This window comes from Ciconia boyciana, chromosome 1 (assembly GCF_034638445.1).
Source record: "Ciconia boyciana chromosome 1, ASM3463844v1, whole genome shotgun sequence".
Classification (NCBI taxonomy): domain Eukaryota; kingdom Metazoa; phylum Chordata; class Aves; order Ciconiiformes; family Ciconiidae; genus Ciconia; species Ciconia boyciana.
In genome coordinates, this window is record NC_132934.1 from 15717379 (window position 1) to 15742685 (window position 25307).

At 37.4% G+C, this 25307-nt stretch overlaps 1 protein-coding gene across 5 annotated transcripts in view; it reads right to left on the minus strand.

Annotated features, from left to right (window-relative positions):
- Positions 1–782: 782 nt before the first annotated feature.
- ATXN7L1 (ataxin 7 like 1) overlaps positions 783–25307 on the minus strand; it is a 120981-nt gene continuing 96456 nt past the window's right edge. For 4 of the 5 annotated variants that reach the window (XM_072859482.1, XM_072859469.1, XM_072859492.1 and 1 more), the window contains 7 exons: positions 21267–21349; positions 20155–20411; positions 17643–17835; positions 15172–15293; positions 11058–12006; positions 6767–6841; positions 783–3398 (listed from right to left, as the gene is read on the minus strand). In XM_072859482.1, coding sequence (XP_072715583.1) covers positions 3357–3398; positions 6767–6841; positions 11058–12006; positions 15172–15293; positions 17643–17835; positions 20155–20411; positions 21267–21349 — 1721 coding nt within the window. In that variant the 3' untranslated portion in view covers positions 783–3356. Of the gene's footprint in view, positions 3399–3453; positions 5640–6766; positions 6842–11057; positions 12007–15171; positions 15294–17642; positions 17836–20154; positions 20412–21266; positions 21350–25307 lie in introns of those variants that run through there. The other variant, XM_072859475.1, reaches the window with a different exon arrangement.

Here is a 25307-nt window from a genome sequence, read left to right on the forward strand (position 1 = left end):
TCCTGTAATGCAGGCCAGCTTTATCTCTTCTGCCAGTTCTGAGTGTATACATACAAAAACACAGTTTGCAGTCCAAATTTCTTGCTTTTAAAAAAGATCATACCATAATTATGAGTGTCTTCCCTACAGTATCTCCAAGACTGAGTTTCCAGATACTTCATGAAAGGAGCATAAAAATGTACATCTTCCCCAGATTTGCAGAAGAGGTTTGCTGCGAGAGAAAAAACCTGCAATCCTCTCTGCAGAGCTGACAAGCCAATGAACAATTTAAGTCTCATTGGATCTGTAATTGGAACAGGCTTTACACAGAACAAGAATCTTAATGCCTAGATAAAAGCTGCATTTTTAGTATTAGAAATGATAAAAAGCCTGGTTATAAATTTGTACTGCCCATTGAAGTGAGAATTCCTAAATCTAGCAGCTCAAGCAAAGTTAATTCTTACACTGATAAGGAATGAGAAAATGCATTCAGCTAAGCAAAGGAATTTAAAAATGATTTATCAGTGCAAAAACCTCAGTAGCTGATTGTCACACGTGTCCTGACATGTAAAGACAGAAATATTTTAGACACGAATGCCAAAACCAATCCCAGAGCAATCCAGCCTTGTACAGAGAGCTGGGCAGATCTTTTGAACTACCAGTTTAATTCTCAGTGCTGGCCATCTGCACCGTGTACATCGGCCTCTGGGAAGAAAAAGGGCAGTCTCGCAATACATACCATTTTTGCTTTGCAAAGATAAATAATGACAAAACCCATCTGTTTCTTACAAACATATAAATTATTTTATTTACAAAGCCATGTTACAAAAAAAAAATAATAATAAAGCAAAAAACAAAAATTACAATCGCTCACTAGAGAATATCTCCAGGCCCGGTGTTGAACCATGGCAGTATCAATCAGATACGTTTGTTCTGTTTTTCCTTTTTTAAACTGTAAGCCATAGAATTTACTATTTACACCTACTTTAGACATTTATTCTGCTTACAATTATCACAAGCATGGAATGAATTCTATTTGATACTGCTAATACATAAAGGTGCAGGACAAAGAATGAAAATACTTAGTGTTACAAAATATGGATTGTAGAAAAGAAATTGGCTGTACAAGTATGGCATTTTTTTTTTCTTAGAATGATTGGACATGCTTTCTTCAAAAGTCTTCTGGAAAAGGTTCTAAAATCTGTAGTAGGAAAGCACAATATAGCAGGTGCAAATTCATTTCTGTGCAACAACAGTTATTTAATATATCCCATGACTGACCAGCTATGCAAAACCCACAGAGTTTTGTTAAAGTGCCATGGGTCAACAGCATAACAAAATATAAGGTGTAAATAGAAAAATTTATTTTTTTCTTCTTTTTTTTAAAACAATAGTTCACTGAGAATCAGCAATAATAGAATATGCTGTATAAACTATTCTCTACAAAGGTCGATCAGCACTATTTACAATTGTTACATCAATACAAAAGAAGGCATACAAGTTATCCAAGTCGCTTTTTATGGCTGACGGGCCTATGCATTGCGTATGTGTAACAACCAAAGCTTCTGAGCCTCTATTGCTGGAAACAAATCACAAGATTTTCAGGCAAACGGGGAAGAAAAAGAACTACCGAGTGAATGCTACACTAATAATGCATTATAGGCTGGTCCAGTTTGTATCCATTTTTCCCAAATGTTTACTTCCATGTCACTTTTCAGGCTGAAATTTTTGATACGTATAACTAAATAATGATTCTTTGATGATGAAAGAACACTGTGGGATTTTACTTGGTGCTTAACTTTCCTGAAATGCTGTCAGGTGTAAGCCAGTTGAAAAAAAATTGAAGCAGCATTCAAAGGACAGGCTCCATATTCCAGCTTTCCAATTAAAAGATGCATGGAAAGAGCTAAAGCTTCCTAAAACTACAAAATTGCTCCTTCAGTCATTGATTAGCATTATTTCTCAGAAGCAACCACTGAATCTCACAACCACTGTTTTCCCTCAACAACTAGAAATAGCAGTTCATTGATTACAGAGGATGACTTTGTTACTGAGATTTTTAAACTCCTGCAGTTTTATAACTCAAAATAAATTAAAAAAATCAACATAGTACTGCTCCTAAAACTGAACAAGACAAAAATTGTGCAAAAATAACAAAGATATGTACACATTTTTCAGTTTGAAGAAATGTACAATAAAAACATAATTCAAAGAACATTTTAAAAATATAAACATTGCTTAAACTTTCCTAAGTTTCATACTGTTTCTGAAACTATACCGGTCAGTTAGCTCTGAAGTATAGCAAAACATAAATTATTACAAAATTAACACTATAAAAATTTATTTTAAGAATATTTCTAAACTTTTTTCAAAGGGTCTAGCCTTGTTTATAATTGCTTAAACATTTTTAGTCTTAAAATTTGCCTTAAGCCTTCTTTTTTTAAAAAAGAAAGTAGTAATAATCTCCCTATTTGCAGTCTCTCGCCTTTCCCCAAGATGTAAATAAACCAGCATATAAGTGCACTTTTAACACTGTAGAAATAAAAATTAACTCCTCTGTACTATTGTTCCAGTACCTAGTATTGGCTTCCTGATTATAAAATCTATATTTTATTAAAAAATTATTCAGTAATCCTATAAGAAACACTGTCAGTGCAATTCTATTAATGCAAGCCAATCTGCTCAACTCCTGTCCTTGCAAACCCAAACTGTTCACTGAAGTTACCAAGTGCTATGATCTTGAGGGTCTGGAAATCCACCAAGATATGGGGATTTTGCATGTTGAGCCCCTGATAACATTAATTACAGTTTGGTGCAAAAATGCTCTATGCATTGATTGAAGTACAGATTCCTTAAGAGCCTGGTCCTGGAAGAGGCTGAACACTCAGAACTCCCACTGAAATTATTAAATGCTGTAGGTACAGAGCACCAGTCAGGATTAGTCCCTAAAGTTGCAGTGCCCCAGCTGTTTGCAAATTACTAAGAAATGCACTCAATTTTTATCCATAGGACAAGCTTAAATACAGAATTACTGTAATTTTTATTTCATGAAAAAATTTGGAGATCCTTTAAATAAATTCAAATCATGATCTGGGTTTTTTTTGGAATGTCTGCTGTGTTCTGGTAGGAAACAAAGGGAGCATTGCAACGCTAACAGCTTTAAAAGGCATGAAATATAACCAAGCAGAACGCACAGATCAGTGGCAAATACAAGTGAAAAACTAAACAAATCACTATTACAGTTTTCTGTAAATTTAATTCTCTTTAAAACCACAAATTCATAAAAGGTTAAATCCATCTGCAGGACATAGAAAATAAAAACCCTGTGGAGTAGGGCTGCCGAGAGCTAGAGATTATAGGCTGGTTCCTTTTCCTTGTTACGGAAGAGTCCTTATTCTACCAGTCCGGTTTGATGTCTTCTAAAAGAGAAACCAGAGCCAGGGTCAGAATCACAAAATGTCTTTCAGTACATCATACTTTAATAACATCTGTGCCTGACAGAACTCAAAGCAGGAACTTATTTCAAGTACCTGAACTAAATTCCCTCCCTGTTTACTGATTACATTAAACCTTTAAGAAAAGGAACTGCTTTGAATAAACAGCGTATTTCCTTTTGGGACTGTCTGATTTTAGTAAGCTTTGCTGAATCTCATGTTCATTAACTTGGTGTATCATTACAAATAAAGAGTAGCATTTAGATGACAACTCTGAAGAGTCTTTTCCTCTACACAGCATGTTTTCATGCACAAGGAATCCCCACACAGCATACACGTTGTCACCTTCCCTTAATAAAATGATCTAGTTACTCAGTATTTAAAAACCACCGCATACTGAGGTCTTGAAGTGTTAACACATTCAGGCACCTAAAAACACTATGAAGACAAAAACACTTGATTAGTTATAAACCTAGAACAAGGATAAAATCTGGAGAAAACAAGATTTTAATACACTGTTTGTAATAACAGGCACAAATAATTCGACTGTAAAACTACCATTCCATTAACGTTTGTTAAAAACCAAGTAGGTTTTGTAGGGAAAAATAATATTTTTTTATGAAAGTAACAATAGTTGGAAAAACAGGCACGCTTTTATGTATACAAGCCCCTGTTCAGGTCTCAAATAGATGCAGCAACGTTCAAATTAAACATGAATTGAGAACAATTTGTCTGAGTTTAACCTGACTGAGTTTAATGCGATGGGAGAGAGCAGACAGGCCCACAAAAGTATCCTCACAGCCACCAGTCCCCCACAGGAGTACCCAAGAGTATAGCAAACGACCAAAAGAAACTACTTGAGTGAAATCAAAACCACCACAGGGCCCCTTTATCTCACAACTCAGTAATGGGAAACACCCAGTTACCGGTGGCAGGTGACTTTCACCGCACTGCCGCACGTCCTCTCAGCTCCGACTGGACACCTTCGGAAGGTGAGTGGGGAAGCTGGCTTTCTCAGTAGGACTGCACGCCAGCGATCAGTTCAAATGAGACTGGGTTTACAGCCTACCACAATTTCCCAAATGCCTCATTCTCACCCAGTCACTCAACCCCGTGTTGAGCTAAAGACACCTCTCCCTTCTCTTGAGAAACAACAATCTTCTCCTCCCTTCTAACTCCCCCTCTGCACCAGCAGACAACCCCGACAGGTTGCCTGACCAGGTAACACAGTGGAGGAAGTCCAGAGTAACTGCTCTATACTCACATTTAGCTTGACGGCTGCAATTCTACTTCAAACTGCATTGTTGAAAGTCTGTTGTTCTGACTTGTATTCATGAAAACTTGCCTGTTTTTTCCAACTGTAAAACCCAGTGTAGAGCAGAGATTGTCTCTGCCTACAGACCTTGCTTCACTTGGACTCCCCGATTATCATGGTTGTAACACCACTAACATTAAAAACAAGAGAGCTCACGTTCCCCTAGTATTATCTTTACTGCCACAGCCGATACTTGCAGATCCACTTATTGTGACCTCATTAACAACACCTTTATAAAGGAATATTATGGCACAGTTTAAGACTAAAATTTTATTTAGAGACTATTCAGTTGCTAGATTGGAGATGAAAGCTGTCAACAAAGCAGCTCAGATTTATTTTGACAGTGACAAGCATTCATTAGATAGGTAATCATTATTCATGGATCCAAACACTAAAATCCTGTGTTAGAGTTAATAAAGAAAAAAAAAAAGTTTAACAAAGCTTAATACATCTTGATTTTCTTTTGTATTTGTATTCTGAGCTCCACATTCAACTACCAAACTGACAGAAACTTATTTTTAACAATAAAGAGTTTGTGGGGCTTAAAACAAGCAAGCACTTCTATTTTTGATAAAGTTACGGAAACAGGCAGCTGAAAAGCTCAGCAATAGCCTCTGTTTACATAAGGCTGCCACAAAATTAATGTTTTGTACTGTTAGGTTTTCCCCCCGGGATCTAGGCAACAGATCCCAACAAGCTCTGCTCCTCAGGTAGTGTGTTATTTTATACTAACACAGGAGCAGGAAGTTAAAGCAAAAGTAGTTTTGCACTTCAGAACAGCTTTATCCCATGTTTGTTACTGGCAGTTGGATGACAGTGTCTCACACAGCAAAATGCCAGTCCTTAGAAGTATGAAGAAACTTTCCACTTTCTTCCCTTCAGAGTAGTTCTTCCATGCGTATACTGCTTTGCTTTCAGCACCAAGAGAAAAAAAAATAAATTTACTGTTTGGCAGTTCATCTCAAGATGCAAGTGATTCAGAATATTTTTAATTGGGACACAGTTGTGGGTTATCATTACTACAATCATTACTATTCTTTTGCTGTGTCTACACAGCAGAAACTAAGCAGCACAGCCATTTGGAATAACTACTCCTGTATAATTTAGCCAGAACATGTAACAGAATTCTAAAATACTGACTGGTTCTACAGAAAAATCCTCTGGAATTTTTGTTTTCTTGTGACTACATCTTGCTGAGGTGGGAAACCTTTTCATACCAGGGATCTTGATAATGAATTCCTGATAAACTACTCAACTACTAACAAACTACTCCAAGTTGTCTGACTACTCAACTTGGAGAGTCAAACAGTAGGGGCCATGTTAAAAAAATAAACTAGTCTATTAGTCCTCCAGACAGATGAGGGCTGGATCACAGGTCAAGCACCTGTCCTCACAAAAAAGCTGAGTTACAGAATTTAACATAATTATCTGACTAGTAGTCTGTGTGATAAACAGGTATGGTGGGAGCACTAAGGATTTCTCACAGTCTAAGAAGAATTCAGATTATGCTTAGCTTAGTTAGGTTTTCAGATTAGTTTCCCTGAATAGTCAAGTGCCCTGTCTTCTCTGTCCTGTTTCTGTTCTCCCTTTGCTGCTTTCACTTCTGGCCTATTTTTAAATGCTGTCCCTTCTATGCCAGTTTGAGGACTCTGCTGTGCCATCTCGCTCAGCAGAGGAAGCTGGATAGGAAAACCACATCAGCTTAGCTGGATCCTGTGCAGACAGTTTCTGCTGCTGCTGCTGCTGAGTTTTTATCACCAAAGCAACAGCCAGTGAGCAGCACATAAGCCAACCTGAGGCGTATTAACAGGTGGTGAAAAACAAGCAGAAAACTTGTTATTCATAAATCTCAGAGGGGAAAATAGCTGGAAAAAAAAAATTATGTGAGAGGAGAAATCTAATATTAGTTCACTGAAGGACAGCTTCTATAAAGAATTGTATTCATAAGGAAATTGTATTTTAAGGTTATACAGTATAAAATATTTCAAAACTGCTTACAGACTACTTAAGTACACTTTTTTTTTTTAAAGCAACTTACTTGTCTGTTGTGTACGGGGTTTGATGTACTCGAAGGACTGGATTGTGACAAAGCTACACTGCTATTTTTTCCAATCTGCAAGACATTAATTGAGCAGTAGTGAGAGGCATATTTGTCAGCTGAATGCAGATGCTGGTAATGGCCTTCCCTTTCCTGTGTAAAGTGGCACTAATTGCTCTGCATTTGGAACACAGGTATTTTGCTACTGCAAAAGATACACTTCTTCAGATAGAATCATAATTATCTCTCAGAGCCTGTATACTTTAAATAAACTCTTAAAAGGCACATAAATACTATTACAGCTCAGAAAACGACACAAGAAACAGTTACCAGGGGAATATAGACTGTAAAACCCCACCTCTCTAGACTGAAATACTAGTTTCTCTAGTTACTGGAGTCACTCAGTGCAGCTAGTCTGCAACTGAGAGAGCACAGAGCTCTCAAGGTCAGGCTCCTCCCCAGCGGACCTCCCCCACGCCTGGGGAGTTTAAAGCAAGTGGCCAATCACCATAGCATGCCCGAAGTTATGCCATTTTCTTCCATATAGAGTCTTCATTTATTATTGCTCAATAAAGCAAATATTAACCAGAAGAATCAAACTCCAGAAGTTTAATTTTGCAATTGTATCAATTTACTGCGTCAGAGGATTTCTTTGGGAATGAGTGCAAATCGATAGTACACATGCATACATTTTAAAAGTTCTTAGTTAAAATATTGCAGTATTCAATCCAGACATTTCAATGCTGGAGAGATTACAGCACTCTGCAAGAACAGTCTGTCTTAGGTTTTTCTACAACAACCCATAAACATAGTGTAGATATTTCTGTCGCAATACAAAAGGGGAGACAGCTGTTGAGTCAGAGGAGCAGTTCCTCAGGGGTTACAAGGCTGGTAAAAATTAACCATGGACACCTGCCGGCAAACGGCAGATGACCGGAGTTTGAATAGTTACTCACAAGGTCAGTGGACTTCAAGTAACACCAACTTTATTCATTTGACGGAGAGGTAGCAAGGACCTCTCTTCTAAACAGTGAGAAATGCAGCTGCAAGTTTGTTACTGAATAGATGGGACTGTGGCATTGGCTGGCAGGGTTTTGACCAACATCATAGTTTTCTCCTTCCCTTCTGCAACATCAGTTGTTATTTTGCCCTTTCATGTATATAGTGTAATGTAGCCTTTGTCTCCCTCTCTGTATCTGCCCTTTCTCACAGTGACTATTTAAAACAGTGTTCTCTATTCACATTCTGTCCAGAAGAAATGTTTAAAGTTTCTATTTACAGCCGATTCTGAAGGCAGCTCCCTTCGTGCACCAAGATTAAAAGGGTAGGCCTCTGCCTATCCTGTTCCCTTTAGCTTATAGTTTTGCATGCCACAGCTGTTATTCTCTAGGTAGTAATGTGCCATATCAAGATTTTCTTCAATATACAAATCTTGACTAAAGATACACAACCTTGCAAAATCTTTCCTATCCATTTGGAACATCATGACAAAACTTTCTTCTCTACATCCACCATTATAACATTAATAAAATCCATTCATAATAAAATACACATCCATCTTTTAAATGGAAAAATAGCCACTAAGAAATAGACTTGCTGAGGTCCCAGAATCATGAGAGGGAATATTATACCTCTTTAGGCTTCATTCATTCAGTGCTCCTATGACTAACAGCCTGACTCTCTACATAAGACAAAGCAAGGCGCAACACAGCTTGCAGCACTGTGGTCAGCTTTGAGCTGCTTTACCATCCTGTCTTCATTCAGAGCTGGGAGGGCAGCGCTCCAGAACAGAAGGGTAATTCAGACAGACTGAACAGTTACAGCACTCAGTGAAAGTAAGAAAGATTCCCAGTTGTGTTGGGTCTTTAATGATGGACACACCATTTCAAAAGGATTAGGGTGAGGCTAGGACTTAAGTCCCTTTTTTTTTTTTCTTTTAAAAATAAAGTATACTTCAAAACCCAATGGTTAACACCATTTCAGTTGCTATCTACCCAGGCCAGACTTGAATTAAATTAGAAAAAAGAATACCTGAGCCTATCACAAGTCACTTGAGCTTTTTTCCATGTTCTTATTCTCTTAATTTAATTTGCCCAATTACATCAGGGAACAGGAGCAAGATTTTAAGTAATACTGATTTTTTTGGTGGTATTTTTACTCCGATTGCATTTCTAGAACACAGCAAGTCAAAACAGCAGACCTTAAAAGTGATTTCAAGTGTTGTATTCTCCAGAGTTTTAGTATTCACTTGCAGAGTACGTAGTATGATTTGACCCATATGCTTAAGTGGGTACAAATGTCATTTATTTATAGCACAAATAAACAGTAGGAAATGTCTATTTTGTTATCGCATACAATTCAGTATTGTTGCCACAAAGAAAATTAGCTGCCAGCCAGACATCTGAAATACAACCAACTCCACTTTACCTCCTATTTTTGATTACTAATGTAGCTCCAAAGACCAGCAGTATGAAAGGGTGACCCACTTTTACATATATACACACATATATGCATGTATACATATATATGTGTATGCACCTGTACATGTATATAAAAACATTATGTTTACAAATCTGTATATTATTACGCTCATTACATATATTTAACCTTTTACTTAAGGAAAAATTATTAGTATTATTCACATATTTACAAATATTCAAAGAAGACCTCTAATTTGATTCTTTATGGTTTATTTACTTCCACTGTGCAACATGCTGAAATACATCACAAACTGGAAGAGGAATGTCCCACAGGAACAGACTGAATCACTAGGGGAGCCAGAATTTGAACTCAGAACCTCCTGCGCATATCTGTAAGACTCCCTGAGACTGTACTAGCTACAGATACAGTCTATGTACTGTGAGAAGAGGATACAGTCCATTTCCTGCTACCAATGCTTGTACCAAAATAACCATTTGTATTTACTTTTTCTTCCCATGTGAAATAGTATATCTCAGGGCAATTTAATCTTTTTGGGCACAAACACATTTCAAAAATCAGGTGTATGACAGAATGAAGCATCCTCCACTGACTTCAGCATCCTCCACTGACTTCAGTGACTTAAAAATTAGTTTTGATTGCAGGACACATTTAAAAGGCTTAAGATAGAAAGACAATGCCACTACCCATTTTTAAAAGCCAAACAATCTCGGTTGCGCCTCTGCTGGAAGTAGGGAAGAGAAAATATACCTGCTAAGCCATTCTTTGAGACCTTCATTGTGTCTGCTGTAACAGTTTTAGAATTCGTTTATTCCCTTCTTCCACTCCCATTTCTCTCTGCTATAACCTATGGATTGCCTTGCCCAAGATCTTACCCTCTTCATTTCCAAATTCCATTTTATGCGCAATATCCTTAGGAAATGAGAGTTTCACAGCAGTTCAGAAACAAAATAAATCCCCTAAGCTACCTTCTCTAGATTTTCTGAGGTATTCTATTTTCTATGGTTTTGTCTTTCTGAGGCCAGGGCCAAGCTGTGTTTTCTGTGCACTGCACAGCACTGGACACGGTAGCAGAATGAAACAGCAGATCATTATAAAGATCGTATCGGCACTTTTTCCACCAAATTTTACTTCACATATACTTTTGTCCTTATATAGCATCACTGAAAGAGAAGTCAAAGCTCTATTGCTAGTGACCATGAAGTAAGAGTGTAACCTTATCTGTTGCACTGACTTCAATATTCTGAACACATGCACTAAAAAGATGACCAAATGTCCACTAAGGGTCATCTGATTAAGATCTTAATTTCTTAATTTTTCCAGTTTCAAACAGGAAACAGCATCTGAGGTCAGGCATCTCAGACTCTCCCCACAGGGAAAGGTAGATGCAAGCGTTTTACATAAGAGAAATGAGGAGACTTGCATAACATTAAAAGATGAATCAGCAACAAGTATGAGAAAAGAAACAAACAGAAATGCTGACTGTTTATCTTTCTGTTTTAATGACACAATTTATTTCAAAGATGAGAATTAAGACCTGAAATTAATTTCTAAAAATTATTTATCCATTCTGGACATTCAATTTTACTTTCAAAGATACAAATGGCTACTTTATTAATTGAATAAAAAAAATCTCATAAAATATTTTTTAAAAGCATATATATTTTTAACTCTCAAAGCATCTCTCTATGATTGGTACAAAACAAATACAAATATGTTTCTGTATGAACCTAGAAAGTTGGCTGTGTGATGAAAAACAATCTGAAGCAAACATAGTATTTCCTTTTCAGAATGCATGAAATATTTCAAGTCAAACATGACCTGCAAAAAAATAACTGGAAGAGTCCCTTACCTGCCGAGAGATGGAGCTGCTTGTAGGATCTGGCACCGCAGAAATAAGGTTGGCAGTGCTCTTTCTATGAACACTATTCATACCAGGCATTTTAGTGATTTTACAGGCTTTGCTACTAGAACTAGAGTTTTTACGTTTTTTTCCTTCTGATTTGTCGAAAGAAAGGGCTAGAGAAGACACTGCATTATGTGCTCCCAGGGAATGGTCCCCTGAGTGGTGCACAAGAGAAGATACAGACAGATTAGAAGAGTCAATACTGCTTACTACCATGCTCATATGTTTCACTGAGTCTGTTGAACTACTTGATAATGAAGTCCGTCCTGAGGGCTCCGATTTGGCACTGAGTGGGCTTGTTCCGTTATTTGTATTGTGCACAGACATACTGTTATAGGAAGATGTAGCCTGATAGGAGTTCAAAGTTGAACTGGGGTTCAGGACACAGTTCTTTTTGTGGGACCCTGAAAATGAAGACGAGGAAGATGTTTGCAAAGATAATGAGGATGATGAAGACGATGACGACTGCGGCTTTTTCTTTTTGTTACTTGAAGACTCATCACTCCGAGATGACAGGTCTTTCACTTTTGAGGATTTGCTGGTTTTTGTTTTGGATGGCTTGTGGGATGGGGAAGGGATGACTGCTGGCACTGGTGACACAGCTGATGGTGCCTTAAAAGTTGAGTCCATGATACTTAGGCTTGCAGCCACATGAGGAAAAGCTGTAGTGTGTGACATAATGGAATTCGTATCTGACGTTGTCACAAAGGCTGCATTTGATAACATGGCTGATGTCATTATGTAAGAAGAAGAAGTGATTCTTGAACTGATAGGTGTTGAAGGAATATACACTGCACTGGGGTTGCTGAAAGGCTGCAAGACTGATGCTGGAAAAGGAGTGGAGACATGTGCTGCTGGAGAAGGCATAGGACTATCTGCCGCAGGAGGAATTTTCCTAAATAGAGAGCGGGGGGGGGAAAAAAAGAAAGTTTTAGATGCATGAAAAATTCCATCCAAACGATGCAGATAAGAAATTATTTCTGGGAAGGATCAACTTATTAAAAAAGGCAAACCTAGTTCATTCTAATTTTGATTCCTATTCTACTAATCACATATATTTTAATAGTCACAGTTCAAAATCAGCTCTGCATTCTACAACAGCTTAAAAATGTTTTTACTTCTGATTCCTCCCCCCCCCCCCCTTTTTAAACTTGCAATTCCATTATGAGGTTCTTTGGGATTTAATACAAACAACAAAACCCAAAACATGTGTGTTTTAATATTGTAAGGATTCCGGAAAGGTGGGTCATGAAGTATATTTTCCTAAAAAATTAATTTTGAAACGAGGTACATTAAATCTGTGAAGGCAGCAGAGACCTAACAGAGGATGATTAGGTAAAGAACTATGCAGTGTAATTTTCCCTATAAAATTCTGTCATGGAACATGAGCCCTAAACTGCGTAACTCAGTTAAACCAGAACTGAGCTCCGCTTCAGCACAAGTGCCCCATGCAGCAATTAAGTGCATAGTGTTACAATTCAATCACTTTATTACAAATTTCATTTTCTTTTTTCCTCTCCTATTTTACCAAACAATTAAAAAATGCAAATAAAACGCCTGATGGTGGGATTTATAAACATTCTAGTCACTATGTTTCATTCATTGCATATGTTTTGCTTGAAAGTTCAAGTTGTGGAACAGTTTCAGTATCAACCTAAACTCACGGGTTAGATTTGATGAGGGTAGTAACTGAGCCAGTTTGACGGTTTGTGAAGCACTTAATCACTGAGCTTAAAGAGGAAAGCTCATCCCTTTCCCAATGCAGTGCTATTCCCAACAGCTCATTTGCGAGCTGGTTAGACAGGATTAACTAGGTAAATTATTGACTAATTTCACTGATATTGAAAAATTGACAGAGTATTAACAATGCTTGATAAGCTTGATAACTAGTTGAATACTACTCTCAGAATAAAATTGAGTAATATTACCTGTGAAATTAGTAGAATGTATTCAACTTCCTTTCTATTCAGCCACCATCTTTATTATTTTATCTAGTCCAGTGTTAACAAAGAACCAGACTTCCATAATGTCTCTTGGAAAATTATCATGTGAGCTTTTGTCATTATTTAGACTAAAATTTAATTCACAGTTTAATCCTATTTCTCTTTGTTAAGAAGCTGTACATCACCATAACTCTGCCCTTGTTATTCTCACTACTGACACCTTGTCAGTTTGTAAAGGCTTACTCTTGCCCTCAAAGAAGTGTGATAAAAGAGCAGCACTGGGTGTGCTGTTTTATCATAAATCGAATCCTAATTACAAGTGCTCTCTCCTGGTATTCTTCCTATGGAGACTGTCAGACAGAACACTGTTTATGGCACAATTACATAAGGGATTACATACAGTCCATGCAGCCAGAAATGAGGAAGTCCTACTGCCTGTGACTTGCTACATGAACAAAGCTGCTTATCAGATCCATTCCTCAGTTTATTTTTAAAGAAGGGCCAATAATTCTTACCCACCTTTGTAAAGTACTTTGAGAACTAGGGATAAAAAGTACTTTGTAAATGTTATTATCGTTCTCAAAATATGGCCTTGCATCCCTTTACCCTTTGTCTCAGCTGGAGGAGCCACAGCTACAGAGCTGCACTAGCACTGGTTATAAAATAACAGCTTTGCGCGTACCCCTGCTTGGGGAAGACAGGAAAAGATCAGGAGGGTTGAGGACAACAGAAGAATACAATAGGGGTTAAGCACTGTGAGCTTCCTGTGTTACACAGACAAGTAAGTACGGATGGAATTCATTACAATATTAGAGATTACATAAACAGCTAGAATTTGGGAAAACATTTAAAATTGGATTTAGTGGGAACAGGATGAGGCCTGTTTATTTCTTCTATCATATAACTACCATAGACGTTATTTTTGTTTTTCATGATAGTCGTGGTACTAGTGACACATTTTCTCAGATGCCCGAGTATCTTTTCTCCTGACAAAGCCAATAGATAACAAGTTTTCATCTTCCTATTTAAGGAAACCAAATTAGTTTTATTTGTGGAAGGTGACAGACACTAGTTAACAGCCAAATTTACAAAGCAGAAGAGAGGAACCCTTTGCAGATCAAGTGTGATCTGTCTCTAAACAGACATGAAACTGGCCTTTTTACGGCAAACCCAACCATTTCCAAACTATGTCTCCCAGCACAGTAGCACTGTTACCATCAAGTTACCAGGTTAGTCAGACAAGCCAAGCTTTAGTGTTTCAAAAATATATTTAAATAAAAATCAAACCTTGTTTATCTAATGGCTGGCATCCAATGAATATAACACAGTCCTGATAATAAACAGTGACATGAAACACTGCACTTTAGTGTCATTACATTGGAAGAAGAATGCATATTCTGTAGCAGAATACCCCCAAAAAATCAATACTATCTGCAGATGCCATGAGCTTTTCAAATATTTATTTTTTAAAAAAGAATTAGCATCTTTTTTAGAAGTGCAGTCTATTTTAATGTATCTGTGTAGCCAAAGCCTATAGTGCTTGGAACCTGCATACATGATACAGAGGTGCTTCAATAGTGAGTAATAATCAGCATGTTAGGACCCCAAAGCCAGTAAGGGCACTAAGGACTAAAAAACTATCATATTCCATCTTATGCACAGGCAAATGTGTACTGAGTTCCTTATCTTACAATACATGAGTCTTACAGTGCAAAGTCTGAATGGGTGATATGGGTGTATGATACAGGTATAAAAATCTAGGCAAAATCTAACCTGTGTGTTATAAAATGACGCGATATCAAAACATATCTCCAAACCCAGAAAACACTGAGCTTTAATGCTTTTAAGTAATGTTAACAGAACTACTGAATTATTCCTCCTCAGATTCAGAGAGACTAAAAAAAAGGCCTAAATCTGGCAGAAATTTACATCAGAATAGGAGATTATTCTGTTGTCCTCCATATTCCTTAACAGAGAAGAGAGAATTTGTACTCATATTACTGCTATGCCTTAGTACAGAGGTAATTTTACAAACGCTTCCCATGGAGTGTTTAATTTAGAAGTTTTACAGAATTAAAAATGTTAAACTACCCACCAAGTGTAAAAATCCCACTTACTTCCACATCTGTGAGTTCAAGTGTTTTTCTACCATGGAGTTTAGTGCGAATCGAAAATGGTCCCATCTTCTGTCAAAGACATAGTACCCTCTTCCCATTAAACGACTGCCATATGAACAAAACTGAAAGAAAAGATATTTCAACATTGTTTATAAAAAATATTTCTACATTATAAAATAATTATCATTTATAGATTGAGGAACACCTTTCAGCTTAGTGGAAACTATACTTCATACTTCACTAACAAGTCAGTTTACTATCAGGTCCCTATGTGTGACAGGGAGAGAATATAAATGCTGAGGTACTGTTAAGGAAGCAATTCTGGCTAATAATGCTCTTACTGCCTCAGAATGACAGTTACACCATTCTGTGCACATTAAATCTTGTAATTGTGTAACAGGAATAAAAATATAACTGAAGAGGAAAAAGGTGCAATAGGAGCATCTCTGGTATCTATTTAATAAACAAACAAACCAGTGACATTTCAGTAAAAAAATAAATTATCGTCCATGGCACCTGTGCTACAACAGAGCATCAGATACCCTCTTCACAGTGTATGAAAATCATCTAGAGGAGTAGTAAATATTTTGAGAATTCTGCAGAGCTCAGGCGTATTTGCACTGCTTCCTCTGGAGAACTTCCTGGAAAGTCCTACTACACTGAAATGGTACGATCAGGAATCTACCCTTTCTTCAGTTCAGTCTTACTGATCTCACATTACATAGAGAACTGCCGCAACAGCTATTTGTGGGAGAGAAACCTGTTATAAATCATCTTCAGAAAACAAGACAACCCTCCATCATGCAGGGACCAAGTCACACAAATTCTGGCTGAGAGCAGAAGCTACCGATGCAGTAGGAAAGCAGCCATTTAAAGTACTTTTCAGCTTAATGGACAGCAAGTGGTGACGGTAACTGTTTATCTTAAGTCTGTTTCATGACAAGGTTAAACAGGTTAATTAAAACCACCACCTAAGCTGATAAACTAGCCTCACCTCCCGGTGATACAGATCAGTTACCACTAAGAAGTAGTTTAAGAAGCTACTGCCTTTTCCTGGTCAATTACTACTACCTAGCTGGGAGGGAGACTATGTGAGGAAAACAGTCCACTTCAATATGAAATTTAGCAAGTTAGCATGAACTGCGCTGAAGGCGATTTACAACACCTTTTCTGACTTCACGTTGATATGGACTAAGAGCAGTTGCACTATCGGTAACTGCTTCAGTTGAGAGATGCTACAATTTCAAAGAACAGATGAGTCAGCGGGATTTGCCTTGAAACAGAACTAGGGTCCTAAAACAAAACAGCTATTGACAGCCATGCATCACTGATGATGCCTGTACAAGAACTGCCTGCACTTAGATTATTTTTTAAATTGTGTGGATGCACATGCAGTGAGCCTTTAGGTTTTAATTCATAAAGAAGCAGCCAGCAAAAATGAAGTAGAATACAAGAGTACCAAGGAAGCAGGAGGTTACTGCATATCATAGTATTACATGGACTATAATAATTCTTATTTCTGTGTAAGAACTAAATACAGAATTTCATCTGACCATCATTTTATGTTCAGCTCATACTTCTTCCTAGTGTCTGACAGTAACAAGTTCCCCTTTGCTCTGGGGAATACAGACAATGCTACAGTTATCACAGTGTTTGTTTTATTCTGCATATCGTATGGAAAACACGTAAGTGAAGTCTTCATTAATTTTATTCCTTGGCTCAATTTTGATGAGAACCAACGGCTTAGAAGTTCAAGAGCTCTCCCATTGCTTCTTGGTTTGTACAGTGTAAACAAATTCACACTCCAGAGATAATGCCACAAGGCAGCTCTTACTGCTTGCAATGAAATTCCTCACTAACACGGGAGAAAGACAAGAACAGCTGCCAGAGAAGCACATACTTAAGCCACCACCAGAGCAGATGGGCTATGCCGTGCTCTGGCCTTTCCATTTTTAGATGAATGAAGCAATAGCTTCTAAGTCCACATACACTCACATAAATTATATTTAATTACTGCTTCAAACCAGACTACAAAAATCAATGAAGCACTGTATACGCCCTTTGCTGCTGTATGATTTTCAGAACTATAACAAATTGCAAGGTACAGTTTCATAAGAACTATGACCACAAAGATTATCTGTTCATATCACATTTAAAACAATGCAACTTTTCTCAGTTTAGCAGAATTACACCTGAGTTGCAGTCTACTGAGAGGAAAATATAAAAACTAGAACTTCTGATTTTCTGCTGCTCATCTTGCCCTGCAACCTAGCAATGCTTGTCACATGACCAGTCTTCTCCTCCTACCTTATCCCATCCACACCATTTTCTGTCAAAGGTATTTGTTCTCTTTAGAATACAGTTTTCAGAATACAAGGTCCTCATTCCTTACATTTTTACTAAATTACTTTTTTCTCCCCTCTCTAATAACGTAAGAATAATGGCAAGGCATGCCAGAGATGGACACATACCCCAAGAGGTCTGGGATGGTGTCCAGAAAAATGACAGTCTAATTTCTCAGATTCTTCAGCTCCATCCGCTTCTCCTTCATCACTGGACAATCTGCTCGTTAAATCTCCTCCCATGGAAGGCAGTGGCAGTTCTGGTACGTACCCACTGTGGTTTGAAGAACTGTTGCTGTTTATGCTATTTGCAGATGATGGTCTAGAAGAAGAATATACACTTAAATCATCAGTGTCCAAAGGCTCTGCAAACCTACCTGCCAGAGTCAAGCGTCCAAGTAAATTATACCAGAAATGATCATATAAAGAAGGACAGTAAGATACAGAACAGCTGACATTTGGTCTTGTCAGAAATATATCATGGGTTAACATCAAGTTAATGTTAGCAGAAGCACCTTTGTATTGCCCTGAGATTTTATATTTGCCATGAGGTTGAGTTTAAGATCTTGAGAGAGGCAAAGTATACAAAAAATACAAAGAAAATCAGACATGTATAATCTTCTTACATAGCACCATTACTCTACTACTTGATTGATCCCAAGGGTCCAGTTATGAAGTTTTATTTCATACCAAAATTCTACTGAAATTAGTGTACTAAATATAAAAAGAGTGTTCAGCTGACACCCTCTACAGCTAGATTAGTAAGTGAAGTAACTGGAAGGACCTCTTACAGCATGTAGGTTTTCTTTACCTTTGTCTAAAATCCAGTAAAACAAAGTAGGAATGCCTTTGCACTACCAGTTATGATGGTGCCTTGCCTTTCAAAAGTAGCTTGGAAATAAATCAGATTAGAAGTGGGGATAAAAAGGATTCTCAATTACAGTCTGTACAACCAAGTATGTATGTGGACCTCTGAAGTTGAAGGAGAGGTCTGCATTGAGCAAAATCTGAAGAAGATCTTCTTCAATCTCATTAATTTATGCTATCAGGACACAGCAGACACTAGGACTGTGGACAGGTGCCCTCTTCTGAACTGAGCAGGGATTGCTCAACAATGCTCATCAGCTAGAAGTAATTGCTGCAGTTGCTGTTGCAAGGGATAGATTGTCTGAGTGCTCCTTAGCCTTCAGGAAAAGTTGGCCAGGTCAAGCCAAGTCATTTTCAGTGGAACCAGCAAGCTTTGCCTCAGCAGAGCAGGGAGCACTCACATAACCTCTTCCAGCAGCAGAGCTGCAGGCTTGCTGGCTCCCAGCAGAGTGGTAGCAAGGCCTTCCTCTGGCATGGCTACTTGGAAAAACAGACAGGGCGACAGAACAGAGGCACTATAGCAGAAACAGAATTGAGATTGTACGAACACAACATATGACTGATAAAATCCTCCTCCTCATATACCACTACCTTTGCAATTTCTTCAGCTGACTCTCACTGAATTGCATTCCAGTTTTGTTTCTTTGACTGTAACACCTACTAAAAACAATGTCTGCCTGTCCCCCTGTGCTCCTCTCTATGTAAGGACTGTATAAGGTCAGTCCTTTTACAAGAATTATGCAGACTTCTCACCAATTTATTTATTTACAGGTATTCTTTCATTGTCCTTTCACTCAAACCCTGGAAGACCTACCTCTGCCATTGTATGAATAAAATTTCATTACGGCTTGATGAACAGAAAACATTGGAAATGGCTGTCTCTGTAAGACTTGAGATAGCAAATACAATAAGTATCTCTTTGAAATAGGGACTATCTTAGTACAAAAGCCCCCAAATGGGCACCCAATCATGACCAAGGCTTCTGCAAAGAAATGAAATACGAAACAAAATAAATATGAACAAAACCAACTAGTTTAGCTCTATCTACTCCAGCCAAAACTAGTACCAGAAAAAACCCCCATCCAACGAAACAAAACATACAGGAAGTTTACCAGAGGATAAGTAGAATTCAGTAGATCCAATACATCATACTAGTTTTTCCAAAGGGATGCCTTTAGAAGTTTGCATTGTCTGTCTGAAGACTGTTTTTGCCTTTTACAAGAAAAATCTTCAAAATGAGGAAAGATATACTATGGACAGTTTCAAATCAATAGTTTTAAGAACTAGCTGCTAACATTGTCATTTACACTAAATTACACCTTTTTTTTTTTTTACAAGAATTCCATTAATGTAATTGGTGAAGTATTTGCAGAGAAAAATTCTACATAAATATACAATTTCACCACCGGTACCTACCCTGATGAATGTAAATAGACTTTTATTCCTAAAAGTGTCAGAATGGCTCGAATGGAAACTTTCCTAATTATTACTGACCATTTTAGCAAAAAAATGCAGTTAGTCTGAGATTCCGATCAGAGGGTGGAGGCCACTCCTCACCCCATTCCCAATCAGACCACAGGCTACCATGGACAGATTTAGGTTAATAGAAACGTAGCCCATCTTCTACTGCTAAGAGAAACTCTTACATTAATATGTTTTATCATGCAATAGCCTAAAGAAATACCAAATGCTTATAAAATAAACTCTATGAAAGATGACGACATTTCTTACAGCACTTTCAGAATGCAGCATTCCACACTGGCGAATTGCTTACCTTGGAAGTACAGAATTTGGTGGTCTAGATTTTGCAGGAGATGTTACTTTAGATTCTTGCCCAGAGTTCACTGAAGATCCTGACAGAGAGTCTTGTGCTGGTGTGGGCTGGCTCTGATAGCTTTCCCTTGCAGATGGTGGATGCTCTTTGTCTTTTGCAACTTCTTTTTCCCTGGATCGAGCTTTGTGTTCAGCTAGAAGGATGTCAAACTGTTTTTTACGGCCTGGAACTGCTCGTCGATGATTAAGTGAATGAGTCTAAAAATAGGGTGGTTAAAAAGCATTTGTGTGTGCATGACATTGTTTATGAGTCCTCTATACTTCTGATACACCACAACTCTAAAAGATAAAATCTACTTCAAACAACTTTAGCCATAAATATGGAAAGAAAGCTGTTATTCCACATTATCTTTGATAATTTATGAAGTCATTCTTAAGAAATGCCAACATCAAGGCTAAAATTACTTTTTGCAACAATTTCATATAATAGAGTCTATTGACTTACCTTTTCCAAACCAGAAAATACAATTCCAATAATTTTAAAATATTAAGAATTAACATTATTGTAGCTGTTAACTTACAATGAAAAACTGATTTCATTGGATTGAAAAACGTGCATACAGTTTAAAGTGAATTTAACTGATCATCTCTACTGACAAGCAGCACATACACATACAAATGTTCGTTATAAATGTCTTGCATTGCTGCTACTTTTTGACATGAGACATTACTATCACAAGGGCAGCCTCCAAGTAATTTATTACACAAAAATCATATTAATATTTTACTAAAAATTGGCTGTACTTCAACATTGTTGCACACAGGAACCAAAAAAGGAGCATTTAAAATAACATTTGTGCTTCTACATGAAACGTTAATGTTTTTTGCATAACAAAATGACAAGAAAAAAAAAATCTTTTTAGAGGTATCAGTGGAATAATGCAGATGCTCTGATTCAAAGAAACAGAATTACTCAAAAGAATTACCTGAAGACAGCGTCTGAATACCATACCCATTGTCTGTTAGACAGGAGCAGGTATGACCTCTCAAACTACTGTGGTAGGATTTAAACTATAACAAAGCATCTGATATTTTATCTTCTAAGAAAAATACCTTGCAGGTGAGCGATCTTGTGCAAGGTTTCTTTGTTTCAGGATCCAGTACTCCACAGTGTTTATTTGGGTCAAATTCTCTTTCTGTTTGATGGGGGGGTAGGGAGAAAAAGGAGGAAAAAAATAGATTATTACAGAAATTTTAACCAGAATAGCTATAATTTTTGCCTGATAGTACTTGATTCAGCCAGGCTCAACCTGAACCACTGTTCCAAACCCCAGGACCCCATAATAGTGTGACGTGCATCACTCACAGTTGTGCATTTTTTTGTCCTTACATGTTTCAAACTATTTAGAGCAGGATTTCACAGACTTTATAGAAATAAGTCTGCTTACAGAACTGTGCTCAACGGAGTGGCCCAAACACAGGACCAAGCCAAATACTTGTGAGTTCAATTCCCTCTCTAACGCTGGCTGCCTCTGAGGCCATGAAATACAGCATTTGCAAATCTAGCTTCTGAGTTTGGCTAAGACACATACAGACTAAATATCACAAGTGCTTTGAACAACATTTCTTTGACATACTCAGAAATTCTAAAAAACAACCCGTGGTGTCTCAAAAGTTAATGGAAGATTACTAGTGGCATTTTAAAAACAAAATTTATCTAAATCTGTCCCTGAAATATGTGTAAAAATAACGTGTATGTTAGTTATCTCCCTAAGTGAAGGGAGGCATGGAGTTTAAAGTTTGCAGAGATTATGAAAAAAAGGCATTTACATGAGTTCTACTCATGATTAGCATTAAAAGTGCATTAATATTTAATATGCTGTATTTGCATATTTCATTTTCATTAATATTTTAGTATTTATATACCACAGATAGCATCACCTCCTTTAGGTTATGTTAATATAATTTTAGGCTTTGCGTTAGAGCTGTAACAAAACTATGGACACACACTTTTTAGTTTATGTCACCCAAAAAATCTACCGTTATCTTTATACACCTTGACAATGTATGTTTTAATTGGCAGACTGCTTTGCTTTTGTTTGATAGTGGAATATAAACTATTTACCAAAGCCTTTTTTAACTATACAGTGGTGTTACATTCAGATATAATAAACATCCTGTACTCAAATACAACATTTAATCTGAGAATCTAAAAATTATTTATAAACAAACAAATCGGAGCTAAGATGAAGACAGCAATTCACAGCTATGTTACAATGTTATGACAGCATCACAGCAAGCAGAACAGCTGGAAGAAGAAACGTGAGGCCAAGTAGCCTATGTTAGAAAACAACTGTCATCCAAATACCACAATTACTAGCGGTTTTATGTATTCTGCTATATGGACTTAAAAATTATAAAGCAAACATTAAATGGTTATGTTATCAATCTATTAGCAGAGACATACCAAAAAGTGAGCTTGGAAACAACAGTTGGCATTGGTTTTTTTGGTGAAATCTACAAAGGGACTGAAAACTGTCAGAAGTAGTTGTAGATTCTGTGGCCTTTACAGCACAACAGGAACAGAAAAGTAGCTGTGTATAACCAAATATAATAAACATTGTTTTCTACTTAATGGATGAAAACACATGTTCATGAACTAAAGGAGTTAATTACTCCCGTTTTTTGAGTGTATGATATTCCTATCACTGTTTCCTGAATCACCCGCTTAAAAACCTTCAATGCAAATTGAAAAAACACACTAAATAAACTATATGAACTTATAAATATGCCTTCAAATGAAAAATCCTGAGGGTAATCATAGGGCTGTAGAACATGTTCTGAAAGCCACCAGGCAAGGACTGTTTTGGACCAATAGGGAAACATACTTCAAAAATCAAAAGTGCGCCCTTGGGGAGCATCCAGATTGCTACTTGTCAATAAGAGTGTCAAGAAAGACTTGCAGGACTGATGATAGCAAAGCCAGTTTTTATGAAACCAGATAGAGGTAAAATCAACAGAATGAATTATAGTCAGAAAAAGTGGAAGCCTCCACCATCTACCAAACAACAAAATAACATGCTTTCCCTGAGAAACAGAAAATACTAAACAAACAGGAAACCACTTCTCCTGGCTGAAGCGTGCATGACTGTTCCAGAGAAATCATGAACATCTAATTGCCAGCTACAGACGTGCCTGGTTCGGGCAACACATTAAATGAAGATTATAATCTTCTTATCAATAAAAAAAAATGCTGCTTCTGACTACCTCTGTATTAGGAAATGTGTAGCATGAGAACCCCTAGACTCCTGTGCACAGGCACATCTTGAGAAAGCTGTTTCTCCAGAATGGATTCCACTTCTTCATGTTCAGTAGATGGAGTAAAGAGCTTTCATTATAAACTCACTGAAAGAGGAGGAAGGGTCAAAACTGAATTGTCTCAAACTCCTGTTTGCCACACAACAAATACTCTTGGTGTAAACTGGGCATCTGCATTCTTTAACTTCACCCCAAAGAGAACAAGAATTTAGGAAAATTTTTTTTTTTTTTTCAGTTTGCTACTAGGGAACACTGATCCACTTATGGTGGGCAGCTACAGACTGTCTTTTGTGGTTCCACAAGCTGTTTCCTCTCTCTCACCAACAACAGCGCTCCTGAAAACAGGGCAGGTTCATTCATCACCCAAATAACCACCAGCTCTCAGCAAAGAAAAAAACCAAACTTCAGCCACAGTCAGGGAAATGGTATGAGAGAGAGTGGAGGTTGCTAAAAAGGTAAGAAAACAGATCTAAACCAGTCAGACCTATTAAGGAGCTTCAAAAATTAACAGCTGTACAGTTCCACAGCACTGGACTCAGGGAAACCTAAATCCCCTAGCCACCATCTAATTCTTTTAATGTGAAATGAATGAAATTTATGGGATATCTAAAATAATCATCTCATTGACCTTCCAAGATCTTTTTCTCAGCCTTTGCACAGTTCTGTATAATAATGGAGAGGAATCCATCATAGTGACACACAATCTACAGGCAATTCATCTACAGTGCTCTGAGGACTTCTCCTATTTGCATCATTGCTAAAGTATTGCGCAGCTGCATCAATATGTGAGGCATCAGAAGCAAGACTGAACGGATTCTAAATGTGATAATGACAGAGGAGCTTTAAAAAAACCTATCACTTCTGTGGATTTGTTAACCATATAAAAGTAAACTAATGCCTATTGGAGTGCTCAAACAGTCCCGTGCAGAGTTCCAGCCTATTTGGAAATTTCCAGCAGTGAAACGTTCCCTCGCCCAGAAGACACTGCGAGTGATATGACAGCTTAGAGACAGAGTAACGATGGAGTCACCTCCACAGAAAAAGCAAGCAAGTTGAAGGAAGGCCCTAAATAAATGATTCTCCTTTATGAACACATTTCAGTAAGCACTTGTACAAAAAATGTACGAGTATCACCTACAGCCCTGCAGTGGTACGTGGTGGCAGGAGGAAAACAAGTATCTCAAAAAGTATCAGTTTCAATGCCCAAGTAGGAATTCAGAACTGATTAGCTAAATTAAGCATTTAAACCATTAAAGGAAATAACAGGTTAAAAGAAACCAATATTTTAAATTAACTGCAAAATATATACAGTTTTTATTAGAATAACAAATTGGATTTTAGCAAGTGAAATGTAAAATTTAAAAGCCTAAGCAGCTACTTTCTCTTAATATTTTTTCATTTTGTGGAACGCTATCATGAACAACGGTTCTGTTTTCTCGTATGCCACCTTTAACTAGTCAAGAAAGCAATCAGTGTACTGAATCCTTTAAGGCAATGGCGTTGTTCCATACCCCACACAGCCCTAGCAAACACCTCGCACTGGTCTAGAATCAAGCCAAGGCAGCAGTACCATAGGCTAACTGCCAAATTTGAGAAAATGAAAAAAATAAACCTGATATTCAGTCAAAAAATCAGGCACACTCATTAACTGGAAATGAAAGCATTTATCTGGTACAACTTAAACTTGGTTCATAACTAGTGCACATTTAGAAATCATGTGAACTAAGTTTCTGCCAAACTGACGATCTAATGCGGATCATGCTGCCATTAGCAAAATTAGCCTTTCAGTACACACAAGAAGTTCCTGCCCAAATCACAAAGTACTGCCAGCTGATG